This window comes from Aethalodelphis obliquidens, unplaced genomic scaffold (genome assembly GCF_003676395.1).
Source record: "Aethalodelphis obliquidens isolate GAN/ISIS:26980383/991018 unplaced genomic scaffold, ASM367639v1 scaffold36, whole genome shotgun sequence".
Lineage (NCBI taxonomy): Eukaryota > Metazoa > Chordata > Mammalia > Artiodactyla > Delphinidae > Aethalodelphis > Aethalodelphis obliquidens.
The window spans coordinates 6,269,557-6,282,735 of NW_020837980.1; the positions used below are offsets into that span (position 1 = coordinate 6,269,557).

At 38.8% G+C, this 13,179-nt stretch overlaps 2 protein-coding genes across 12 annotated transcripts in view; one reads left to right on the forward strand and one right to left on the reverse strand.

The window, feature by feature from the left end:
• Positions 1-9,189, reverse strand: part of FGFR1OP2 (FGFR1 oncogene partner 2) — a 32,765-nt gene extending 23,576 nt beyond the window's left edge. For 2 of the 10 annotated variants that reach the window (XM_027129395.1, XM_027129396.1), the window contains exon 1: positions 8,952-9,189. The gene's annotated coding sequence lies outside the window, so the exon portion shown is untranslated. Of the gene's footprint in view, positions 1-2,500; positions 2,552-4,299; positions 4,330-6,313; positions 6,375-8,951 lie in introns of all 10 variants that reach the window. The other 8 variants (XM_027129399.1, XM_027129398.1, XM_027129391.1 and 5 more) reach the window with 7 other exon arrangements.
• A 159-nt stretch (positions 9,190-9,348) lies between these two features.
• The window catches only part of INTS13 (integrator complex subunit 13), a 33,975-nt gene continuing 30,144 nt past the window's right edge, over positions 9,349-13,179 (forward strand). Inside the window, exons 1-2 of one of the 2 annotated variants that reach the window (XM_027129388.1) lie at positions 9,349-9,890; positions 10,874-11,109. In XM_027129388.1, coding sequence (XP_026985189.1) covers positions 10,885-11,109 — 225 coding nt within the window. In that variant the 5' untranslated portion in view covers positions 9,349-9,890; positions 10,874-10,884. The remainder of the gene's footprint in view (positions 9,891-10,873; positions 11,110-13,179) is intronic. The other variant, XM_027129387.1, reaches the window with a different exon arrangement.

A 13,179-nucleotide genomic window follows, 5' to 3' on the forward strand; every position in this document is an offset into this window, starting at 1 on the left:
AGGAAGGCTGGGGCTTCCCCCGTGGCGCAGTGGTTGAGAATCTGCCTGCTAATGCAGGGGACATGGGTTCGAGCCCTGGTCTGGGAGGATCCCACATGCCACGGAGCAACTAGGCCCGTGAGCCACAACTACCAAGCCTGCGCATCTGGAGCCTGTGCTCCGCAACAAAAGAGGCCGCGATAGTGAGAGGCCCGCGCACCGTGATGAAGAGTGGCCCCCACTTGCCACAACTAGAGAAAGCCCTCGCACAGAAATGAAGACCCAACACAGCAAAAATAAATTAATTAATTAATAAACTCCTACCCCCAACATCTAAAAAAAAAAAAAAGAAATCAGGAAGGCCAGTTAAAAGTGCTAAAGAATGGAACGCTCAACCCATAATTCTATATCCAGTGAAAATACCCTGCATATATGAAGGTAAAATAAAAATCATTCTCAGATGAAGAAGAAGAGAATCCACTTCTAGTAGATTTGTTCTAAAGGAAATTCTTCAGAGGGAAGCAAAATGATAGCAGAAGGAAACTCAGAGTATCAGGAATAAAGGAAGAGCAAGAGAAATCATAAATATCTTGAAAAAGAGAATAGACTATTCTCTTTTTGAGTGCTTTAAAATGTCTGATATTTGAAAACAAAAGCTATAACTTTTGTGATGGAATTTTCAATTTATGTAGATGTAATATATAACTATAACATAAACGGGGAGGGTAAATGGACCTATACTATAATGTTTCAACATCTCACTTGAAATGATAAAATGTCAATTGTAAACAAACATATATGTTGTAATACTAGAGAAATCCCTAAAAAAAGCAGTATGGAGATAAGACTTAAAATCATAACAGATGAATTAAAATGAATAAAAAGTTTTAATAACCCAAAAGAAGGAAAAAAGGGGAAAGGAAGGAACAAAACACTGAGGGTACAAACAGAAAACAAATAAGATGGTGGATCTAAATACAAATATATTAATAACTACACTAAATATAAATGTTCTAAACACATTAGAACACGCAGTCTGATAATCTAACTCTTTAATTAGGATTTAAAACAGGACCTAATTATATGTTGTCTACACGAAACTCACTTTAAATATGATATAGGTAAGTTAAAAGTAAAAGGATGGAAAGAGACACACTATATAAACACCAATCAAAAGAAAGCCAGTGTACTAATAATAAGTACATGAAAAGGTGCTCAACATGATTAGCCATCAGGGAACTGCAAATCAAAATAACAAAATTCTACTTCATATCTACTAGGCTGGCTATATAATAAAGAAGATAGTTAAGTGTTGGCTAGGATGTAGAGAATTTGGAGCTTTCATGGACTGCTGGTTGGAATGTAAAATGGTGCAGCCACTTTGGAAACCAGTCTGGCAGTTCCTCAAAAGGTTAAACACATGATCTAGCAATTCTCCTCCTAGGTACACACCAAGAAAATGAAAACATGTCCTTGCAGAAAATTTGTACATGAATGTTCATAGCAACACTATTCATAATAGCTCCAAAGTAGAAATAGCCCAAATGTCCAACAACTGAAAATGAATAAATAAAATGTGATACAGTGAATATTTTTTGACCCCCAAAAAAGAGGAATGATGTACTGACATAAGCTACAAAATGGATGAAACTTGAAAAATTATGCTAAGTGAAAGAAGCTGGTCACAAAGCACATATTTTGATTCCATTTACATGAAATGTCCACAAGATGCACATTCATATAGGCAGAAAGTAGATTAGTGATTTGTCTAGGGTCAAAGGGAGAGGGGGAAGATAAGGGGAATGGGTAGTGACTTAATGGGCATAGCTTTTTGGAGTGAAGAAAATATTCTAAAATCGATTGTGGTGCTGGTTGCACAACTCTGTGAATATACAAAAAAACCATCAAATTGTACACATTAAATGATGGAATATTATGGTATGTGAAATTGTATCTCAAAAAAGGTATTATATTTAAAAAAGAGAGCTGGTGGCTATATTAATACTAGATGAGGGACTTCCCTGGTGGCGCAATGGTTAAGAATCCACCTGCCAACGCAGGGGACACAGGTTCAAGCCCTGGTCCGGGAAGATCCCACATGCTGCAGAGCAACTAAGCCCATGCGCCACAACTACTGAGCCTGTGCTCTAGAGCCCACGAGCCACAACTACTGAGCCTCCATGCCACAACTACTGAAGCCCGCACACCTAGCGCCCGTGCTACACAAGAGAAGTCCACACACCACAACTAAAAGTAGCCCCCGCTCGCTGCAGCTAGAGAAAACCCACGCACAGCAACAAAGACCCAACGCAGCCAAAAATAAAAAAATAAATTTATTTTAAAAAATATACTAGATGAATTAGACTTCAGAGAAAAGAAAATTACCAGGGATAAAAGAGGGGCAATACATAGTTGATAAAAGGGCCAACTCACCAAGAACACATAAGAATCCTAAATGTATATGTACCTAACTAGGGAGCTTCAAAATCAAATAAAAACTGAAAAAAATAAATAGACATACCCTCACTTACTGCTGAAATCTTCAACACTTCTTTCTCAGTAACTGATGGAACTAGTACAGAGAAAATCAGCAACGATATAGAAGAAATGAACAAACTCCATCAACTAAGTAGACTGAATTGATATTTATAAAACACTATAACCAACAACAGCAGAATACACAGTATTTTTAAGTACACATGGGACATTCACTAGGATAGAGTATATCTTGGATCAAAAAACAAACCTTAACAAATTTAAAAGAACTGCAGTCATACAAATTATGTTCTCTGAACATAATGGAATTAAACTAAAATAAATAACGAAGAGACAACAAGAAAATCTCTAAATGTTTGGAAATTAAACAACACACATAAGTAATCCATGAGACAAAAAGAAAGTTTTTTTGGAAATTAGAAAATATTTTGATCTAAGTACAAGATATCAAAATTTTGGCATGCATGTAAAGCAGGAAATTCATACACTAAATGCTTATATAAGAAAACTAGAAAGATATCAAATCAACTATCTAAGCCTCAACCTCATGAAATAAGGAAAAGAAAAGCAAAATAAACACACAGTAAACAGAAAGAAGGAAATAATACAAGAGGAGAAATTAATGAAATTGAAAACAGGAAAACAACAGAAAAAAAAACAATGAAACCAAAAACTAGTTCTTTGAAAAAGCAAAAAAAGTTGATAAACCTCTAGCGTAACTCACCAAGAAAAAAAAGAGAGAAGACATAAATTACCAACGTCAGGAATGAAAGAAGGGATATCACTGCAGACTCCTAATTCATTAATAGGCTAAGTGAATACAATAATAAATTTCATACACATGAATTGGATGAAATGGACAAATTCTTCAAAAACCACAAACTACATAAAGTCATACAAGATGCAACTATTAGTAATAATTATTATAGCTATAACTATTAAATACCTGTAACTATTCTATAGTCCTACAACTATTAAAAACATTCGTAGTTAAAAATCTTCTGCCAAAAATCTCTAGACTCAAGTGGTTTCAATGGCAAATTCAACCAAATAGTCAAAATAATTTTGAAAACAAAATTGGAGAAATCACACTTCTAAATTTTAAGACTTACTATAAAGCTATAGCAGTTAAGATGGCATGGTATTGGCAGAGCCAGTCAGATAAAACAGAACAGAGTCCAGAAATAAGCCCACAGAAACACGACCAACTGATTTTTGAAGGTGTAAAGGCAAGTCAAAGGAGAAAGGATAGCCTTTTCAGCAAATGGTGCTGGGAGACTGGACATCTGCATGCCAACATGTTAAGTAATTCTTACAATTTTCACAAAAATTAACTCCAAATGGACCATAGCTCTAAATGTAAAACGAAAAATGGTAACGCTTCTAGAAGAAAAAACAAGAGAAAATCTTTGTGACCTGGGGTTAAGCAAACACTTTTTAGACATGATACCAAAAGCTTGATTCAAAAAAGGAAAATTCAATAAACTGGACGTCATCAAAATTAGAAACTTTTGCTCTGGGAAACACTGTTAAGACAGTCTGAAAAGACAAGCTATAGACTAGGAGAAGATACAAATCACATATCTGACACAGGACTTGTATTCAGAATACATAAAAACCTCTCAAAACTAACAATAAGGTAATAATCTAATTTTTAAAAATGAGCAAAAGACTTTAACACTTAACCAAAAAAATATATGAATGGCAAAAAAGGCACATGAAAACATATTCAACATCATTAGCCATTAAAGAAAAGCAATTAAATCCATGATGAGCTCCACTACACCCCTATTAAAATGGATAAAATAGAAAGTACTGACATACCAAGTGCTGGCACGGAACTCTCACACAGTGCTGGTGAGAATGCAAAATAACATGGTTATTTTGGAAAATGGTTTAGCAGTTTCTGAAAAGTTAAATGTATTCTACCATATGACCCAGGAATACCAATTCTGGGTATTTACTGTAGAGAAATGAGTGGATAAACAAACTGCAGTACATACCATCCACACAATGAGATACTACTCAGCAATAATACTGAATGAAGCACTGATGAGGCAACTACATAGGTGAATCTCAAAAATATTATGCTGACTGAGTGAAAGAAGACAATCTCAAAGGTTACATACTGTTTCCATTTACCTGGCACTGCCCAAAGGACAAAACCACAGCGGTAGATAAGAGGGTACATAGAGATCAGTGGTTGTCAGGAGCTGGGAGTGGGAGTGGGCACCGGGGTGGGGGAGAAGGGTGTGGCACAAGAGAGTATTCTGAAATAATGGATAGTTCTGTATCCTGATTGCGGTGGAATCTGTACACATGTTAAAATGAATAGAACTATATTGCAAAAAAGGGCATAATACATTAATTTTAAAACTTAAAAAAAAAGATCTGTCCCCAAGGTTTTGCCTTTGTCTTTAATTCATCTGCTGTTTATTTGCATGCGTGGTATAAGGAAGATATCTAATTATATTTTCCTTTTCTCATGTGGACAACTAGTTGTGCCAGTTCCCATTTATTGGATAGTACGTTCTTCCCCCACTGAACTGTAATGCCACACCTGTTGTATGTTTTTTCAATAAATGTATGGGTATGTTTCTGAGCTCTCTATTCTACCTTTGTATCTATTATCTATCTTTACATCAATATGCTGCCTCAACTGTTACAGTTGTAAAATAACGCTTGCTATCTGATATGGCAAGTCATCTTTTCCTTCTTCAAAAGTCTGTTAGCATTTTCTCCAACCTAATTCAATCTAAATGGACTTCTAGAGCACTCCAGAGTAAAATCAAACTGCTAGGTAATAATTTTAATTAATTCCAACTGTTGGTAGCTTTCTGCGCCTGAGTAATACAACCTTATACTGAATCTTGCTCATTGGGATAACTGTTATTTCCATTTTACCAATGAGGAAACAGACTCAGGATTTCCAAGGTAAGGAGCTGACTGACAGCACCATGTAGCAAGGAAGGAGCCAAGCTAGTACCAGAAATAGCACTTCTGACCCCCAGTCTAGTGGATATTCATGAGCCATGATGGCTCTCCAGGGCCCTGTTTGCTTTTACCTATATAAAGACTATCCTGGTCTCCTGGGTGGAAAAACAAAGCAAATTCCTTGCCCTACTCGACCGATGAGACTTCCAAAGTATTATATAAATTGCATTTCAAACCAGCAATAGAAAATAAATGGAAGTGTAAATGAAGATGAAAAAATAACAAATATTTAATATTTTTCTGCATAACCAATAAAAGCCTAGTACCTATTTTAACCAGCCATCACAGTTAATTATAAGACTGTTAAAAACAAGAAAACAGGCCCCCAAATGCCATGTCACTTATGCTAAGCCCCACATCACCAAACCAAGACTTAACTTACAGTTTTGGCCTCTTCCAGAAATAGAACCCTAAATCTGTCGATCAGGAATCACTGTGAGGTAATTTGTCTGACAGACCCCTGCCGTCCCCTAAAGGAAAGTGACCTTGTCCCAACCAATCTGCTTTTTGTTAGTATAACTTCCTTGTCCCTTCTCCTATAAAAGTCTTTCATTTTGTACAGCTCCTTGGAACTCCTTTCTGCTAGATGGGATGCAGCCTGATTCATGAGTCGCTGAACAAAGCCAATAAGATTTTTAAAGTTTACTCAGTTGAATTTTGTTTTTTAAGGAGACCAATTAGACTTTCTGAAACTAGAATTAACATCCACTTTAAAAAACATTCTCTACATTGCATAATGAAATACTACTATCAAAATGAACTACATTTGTAATTTCTTTTGTAACTATAAAAACATACCTGTTCAGGGAAAGGAATTATAAATAGCAGGTAATTAAAAGCATACCTTTATTAGCATTTCAGAAAAACAGTGACACAAAGTTTCTGTGAATCTGCATGTTCATTTCCTGTATGTAAAACCACAGAAAAGTTTAAAATATTTTATAATATGCCTTTACTTTGCCACCTTTTTTGAAAACCATTGTGCTTTTCCCCCTGCACTGTTTGGCTGGTAACTGGAGTGGGAGGAAGATTGTTTTCCACATTCTCTAACAAGTTTTAAATTTAAAAGACTCCAGTTAAAAAAAAAAAAGATATTCTCAATTTTATCTATTTTTAGAGAGCATGTCTTAACTAGTCACACTTAACTAGTGTACTTACTTACATTATCTTCTATAGGTAGGTTCATATTACAGGTAAAATTTTTTAAGGCAGTTCCCCGCCCTCCACATTAGCCACATTCTCACCCACTTTACCGCCCAAAGACATTCGCAGTCAGACTCCTGGCAGAGGGTTCAGAACATTGTGCTGCTGATAAAAGAGAAACCACCACCCACCCAAGACAGAAACTGCCAGCTGTTAGTTTTAGATTTTGGTTAAGAAAAATTTAAAGAAATTCAAACCACTCTTCTTTCCCCTTTATCCACAAATCCATTACCCTATACCTGGAACTACACAGAAATACTGTGACCGCTGACATACCACAGATGTGTCTATCAATGTCAACAATCTAGTTTAAAAATTTTATTGTTCAGGCAGGTGCCTCTGAAGTTAATTAGTAGATAATACTAACTGACACATATGGAAATATAAAAAGTCCTAGTTATGGCTCTCTTAGAAACTTATAAAGAGATCAAGAAAGAAAACATGTAAATTATAAATTACATATTTTTAAAAAGCATCTTATACAGACATAGCACTGTATCTGAAAGCACAAAAAATTTTCACTGTCCTTGAAAATGATGGAATGAACACGTTTGGAGTTTTATGAAGGTGCTTTATGAAGAAAATGAATTTTTAAAGTTATAAGAAACAATCTGAAAGTAAGGACACAGGAGAATTTCTTTTTTTAATTATACGTTACCTTGGAATTGTGGCTAAATATAAGTTGCATACACCTGTATGTTCAAACAGGTATGACAATTCAAGAAGGATCTAACTTAATCTAAACCAGTTATTTCTAACCTATGGGCAAGGAATCATTGGAAGGGCTGCATGGATGTACATATACCAAGCATGGTCTGTAGTCTAAATACTTCTCTCACATAAATAGCCCACTATTTTTAATAGAGACTAGTAATAATAAAATACAAAAGCATTTAAAAGCATAATAGTCTTTTTGCCACTATGCACAATCTCAACTAACAGATACTAAAAGTACAATTACTTGTGTATTGGTGGTACAGGGTTCCTCATATTCAAAACAGGTCAGGGTTCTTTAAGCTAATATACAAGGTTCCTCTGGCTCTAAAATTCTACACTTTTAAGGATGCTAAGGATTCCTACTCCTATGGTGAATCTTCAGAACTATAACACCTGCTATGTGCCAAGCATTGGTCTAACTTTTGTTACAAAGATGAATAAGACGTGATCCCAGGCTCAAGTTCAAATTAGCGCAAGAGACAGATAGTGGAACAAATAATGTTATACAACCTAAGGAATACTGCAGAAGTACCGTCTCAAGTGCTTTGGGAACACCGTGGTACTATCAATATCATCTGTGGGAGCCTGAGAAGACAATGGTCTATGAATTGGATCTTGAAAGTTGGTTTAAAAAAAATAAGGAAGAGTAAGCATTCAAGACAGATGGTACAACACATACAAAGGCACAGAATTGTGAAAGTGCTTCCATATTTGGAGAAACATCCAGCAGTCTGGCATGACTGGGTATTGAAGTATTTGGAGGAGAGGCAAAGTAAGACAGAAAAGGTAGAATGGAATGTATTGGAACAGACAGTATAAGGTCCTAAGTGATATGCTTAACAATTAGGACTTAATTCTGTCAGCAATACGGTTATTCAAAAAGCTTAAAGAAAGTATTGCTATGAACAGATTTGTATTTCAGAATGGTAACTCTAGGGAAGGATGATGGTGGAGAAATCATCTGGTGAAAGAAAAAGAAATAGCATCGTGCAGTGTAAGTGGAAATACACAGTCAAGGATGAGCCTTAGGTTCCTAGTTTGGACAGCAGGATGGACACCGGTACCATTATCTGAGATGGGATACATAAAAAAGGCAGGAAGAAAACCAAGAAAAGAGTAGGATTCTTCAGAGGGCAGTTTCCAGACAGTATGGTTATCCGTGAAGAGTACCAGGAAAAGAGTAATATTTCTTGGAGGGCAGTTTCAAGAAAGAGAGAATGGTTCTCCATGTCATATGCAAAGAGGTAAATTGAAAACTGAAAAGAACCCCTTTTGCATCCCTGCCGACCACCCCCCAACCCCGCCCCACAAACGGTGAGCTCCCAGGTGGGTTAGGCAGGAAACAGAGAGGGAAGGTGTGTCCACAGGGTTAGGGCCAAGGCTTTTCATCGAACTTTCCGCACCTCAGTTCCGGAAAGAGGTGCTCAGAGCTGAACAAGGAGAGGAAGTACCGCGCCCAGTAACTGGCAGCCGGTAGTTCAAGAGGTGGTGCAAAGCACCATCGGGGAAGGAAGCTTCCGACTCCCTATGCCCGCTCTGGTCCCTGGATTGATTCCACTTACTCTGGTCTCAATCCCTCGCAGCCGTCAGCTGTGGCGGTTAGGACTCAAGCCTCGGCCAACGGGGACCTATGCACCCAGGGAAAGAGACTCCTCTTGCCTGTTCAGCTTCTTCAGCGAGCAGACGCAGAACCAAGCAGAGGCAGTGCAGGGGCGGCCTGGGGGAAACAGAGGGGCTCAGCCCCATCACTTGCCAACGGAAAACCTCCGTTCACCGCCTCCGACCAGCGCTCTCAGAGCGCTTCAACCTCGCGAGATTTCCTTCCTCGCGTAACCGTGGGGGCAGAGCCCAGCGATTTTTTTTGAGGCCTCTAGCTGACATGCGCGAGAGTTAGGGGCGGGCCTCCCCACTAATCCACGCTCAAGCTTTCTCTCGGCCTCTCGCAAAGTCTCGCGAATTTTGCTAGGGGAAACGGGCCTGGGTGGAGAGGCTGAGAAGGGGAGATCTGGTGGGCGGGCCTTGCGCTTAGGGGACCGTAGCACCGTTAGCCGGTGCTGTGGTTGGTACTTCGCTGTTGGGGACGCTCTCAGGTCGCCCGGATCAATTTTCCGAATGGGTGACTGGAAAATTAGGGGGTAGAAAATCTTGAGGGTCGGAGGCATTTTTTTTCTTGGCTCCGCCCTCTTCCTGTTAGAGACCTGGGCGTCTGGCCCGCAGAGGGGGAAGGGCAGCTTGGCGGGGCTGCAGAAGAGTGCTTTGCGCACGCGCCAGTCCGAGTGTGTGAGTGTTTGTGTTCACGCGCAGGCGCGCGCGCTCCTGCATTTAGGAAGCCTGGGAAGGACCGGTGTGTTAGGAGATGAGCGGGGAAAGCATAGTCCCCTGTCTTTGGTACCAGACACTCCTGACTGAGCGCTGACCCTCCCCACCCAGCCAGCAGCCTTTTCCAGAGAGGCTGTGGTGCATAGCCTCTGTTCGTTTTCACTGCAGGACCAGGCACGAAAGTAAGCGAACCTCGATCCTGAGGTCTTCCTTATCCACTCACCTTGTACTCCCCCCCCCCCACCCCAGTTTCCAGCAGAGTGTGTCTAGGTTTCTCAAAGAAGAGTTTTGCATGAAGGGGAAATGCATTGGAAAGCAGGAGAAGAAAATAGCTGGATTGTAAAAAGTCGGTTCGTTTTAATGAACACTTCTGCTGTGTTTACCCTGTGCTTTTCGAATGTGGATTGTCTATTCAGTGTAAGATTTTATTAGCGAAGCAAGGGAGTTCTTACAAGAAAAAGTTTCAAAAGTTCCTCCTTCCCACCATGTGATGGTAGCACCTAAGTTTTTCTGTTCTACATGATGAATTACCGTGGTGTTTCAGAAGCTAAGGTGGAGAGTGTGAATTTGAGGTCCTTATCCTAATGCGAAGACCAGATATGCAGTTATCGTAGGAGATGTTTGTTATGTTTTGAGCTTACCTTTTGTTGTCACTCTTTCCAGTTCATTCTTTCTCCCCAATCCCCACCCTTTTTCAGAAGTCTTGAGATTTTTTTGGAGGGAAGCCCCCAAATGCTGACTTATATTACTTTAGGGGTTTATATTTGATTGATGTCAATTAGCAAGGATCATCAAAAGTGTGTTTGAAGGGTGTTTGTCGTTTATTTTGTTTGGTATTACGTAAGGGAAACCAATACGATTATTTGTAAAAATGTTTTCTTCTGGCAAATTTAAGTTCATTCCAAAAGCAAAAAATATCTGCATGTATTGTAATCTGCCTGTGTCTGGTAGAATGACAGGTGAATATGGTGTAGCTCGTCCCTTGAATTGTTACTTTCTGGTCATGACCTCATTAAATCTTGTCCTTTGTTCGATAAATTTCTTTGACTACTGATTATTCATGTTCCCTATCAAATCTTGAGGAAAAGACGCATTCGTTAGAAATAATTTAAGATATTAAATGTTACGTATAAGGTGTTTGGCTAATATATTTTATCCCTTACAGGTTAAAACAAAATGAAGATTTTTTCTGAATCTCATAAAACAGTATTTGTTGTGGATCACTGCCCTTACATGGCAGAATCATGCAGACAGCATGTCGAGTTTGATATGCTGGTGAAGAATAGGACCCAAGGAATCATCCCTTTGGCCCCTATATCTAAATCATTGTGGACTTGCTCAGTAGAATCTTCCATGGAATATTGTAGAATAATGTATGATATATTTCCTTTCAAAAAGCTGGTAAGTGTGAAGTACAAGTAAAATCATGATTTGGGGGATGTACTTGACTACTTTTTACACTTTTTATGTATGACTTTGCTTTAGATTTGACTTACAACTGTTTATTTACTACTTTAATAGTGTAGTATATAGAACTCCCCTTTGGGGTTAATACATGTATTTAATTGGGGCCAACAACAATAATAACAGCTAACAATTATGGAGCACTTAACGTGTGCTTCATATTAACTCCTTTAACTCTTAACAGCAGTCCTATGAGGTAGCTACTGTAATTACTGGGACAGTATTCAAAGTGTATAAAACCAGAATGGAACAGACACTGACCACTGAGAACTGTTGTCAGCCGAAGCAGAAGGGATGTTGGCTGAAAGCACTTTGTCAGAATGTGTTGGTATGTTCCATCTGAATATCAGCCTTGTTTATTACTGCCTTGTTGGAGATGCAGAAACTGAGGTAGAGAGAAGCAATTTGCCCTGAGTCATGTAGCTAGTTAGAGGAAGAACCAGAATTTGAACCTGGCTGCTTACAGTTTTAGTGGAAGTGTCCTAAATTGCTGCGGGATTTGGCCATATTGTAAAGAATGCTCTTAAGAATGCTAAGGGGAAATTGTTTTTATCAGTAAGAAGAGAAATTGAAGATTGATAGAAACTCCAAGTGTGAAAATTATCTTCAGTTTTCAGAATCCCCACTGTTTTATTTTGGGAAAGTCATTTGGTTAAGCCACAAGTGGATGCTTTGCTTTCTGTCTCAGTTGGAGCAGCATAGGTTGGGACCTAGCCTGTTCATAGACCAGCACAGGCACAGCAGTAACAGTAAGGCTGAACACAGAGAGGCTAATATATATTATACATTCAGATATGTTCCAAATTAAAATATAAATTGTTTTAGTCCCTCTGTAAATTGTGTATCATGTAAGGTAAAAAAGTATATATGAGAGGAAGCATAATGTAGTGGTTTAGCACACAGGTTTCGGTTCAGGTCCTGGCATCGTTAAGCTACCGGCAGTGTGACCTTGATCATTTCGCTTCATCTCTCCAAGCCTCGGTTTCCTCCCGTGTAAGCATAACTATGATTGTTGTAAGATTTCAGTGAGGTAATGTGAGTAAAGTGGCCAGTAAAATATGTTCCTGTCAGGTAAGTCTTAGGAGAAAAGGCTGCTTATCAAACTTACTGGGGAGGCAAAATGAGTATTACATGGATAATAGGAAAAAAGATCATGACTTAGATTATATAGTCCAGGGGAAAGAAGTAATCTCACCCTCCACCCCAAAGGGAACATAGCCCTCATTTGATATATTTTCTAATGTATCCTTACTGTTATCATCTTACCTGATATATTTTGTTTGCATTTTACTTTAAAAAATTTTTTTAAGAAATTTGACAGATACAGTGGAAGAACTAGGATGCTTTTTATTTATTTATTTATTTATTTATTTATTTATTTATTTATTTATTTATGGCTGTGTTGGGTCTTTGCTGTGCATGGGCTTTCTCTAGTTGTGGCAAGCAGGGGCTACTCTTTGTTGCCGTGCGTGAGCTTCTCATTGCAGTGGCTTCTCTTGTTGTGAAGCATGGGCTCTAGGCATGCGGGCTTCAGTATTTGTGGCACAAAGGCTCAGTAGTTGTGGCACACGGGCTCAGTTGCTCCGCAGCATGTGGGGTCTTCGCGGACCAGGGATCGAACCCTTGTCTCCTGCACTGGCAAGCGGATTCTTAACCACTGCGCCACCAGGGAAGTCCCTTTACTTTAAAATTTAGAATAAAGTGCAAATCCATTCTTTTAGCTTTCAATGCTCTAGGTTATATGGCCACTGCTTATTTTTCTGACCTTATCTCCTACCTCTCTGACCTTCACCCTTTTGAGGGTGTGCACCTAGAGGCCTTTGCATTTGCTGTTTGCTGTACCTGGAATTCTGTACCTCCAGCTCTTTCCCTGGCTGGTTTCTTTTGGTCATTTTGGATTTCCCTCAATTGCCACTTCTGTAGAGAGCCCTTCTCTGATCACCCAACCTAAAGAAGCTAAACAACTTCTGTTTCATAGCATTTATCACTCTCTGAAATTATGTTGTT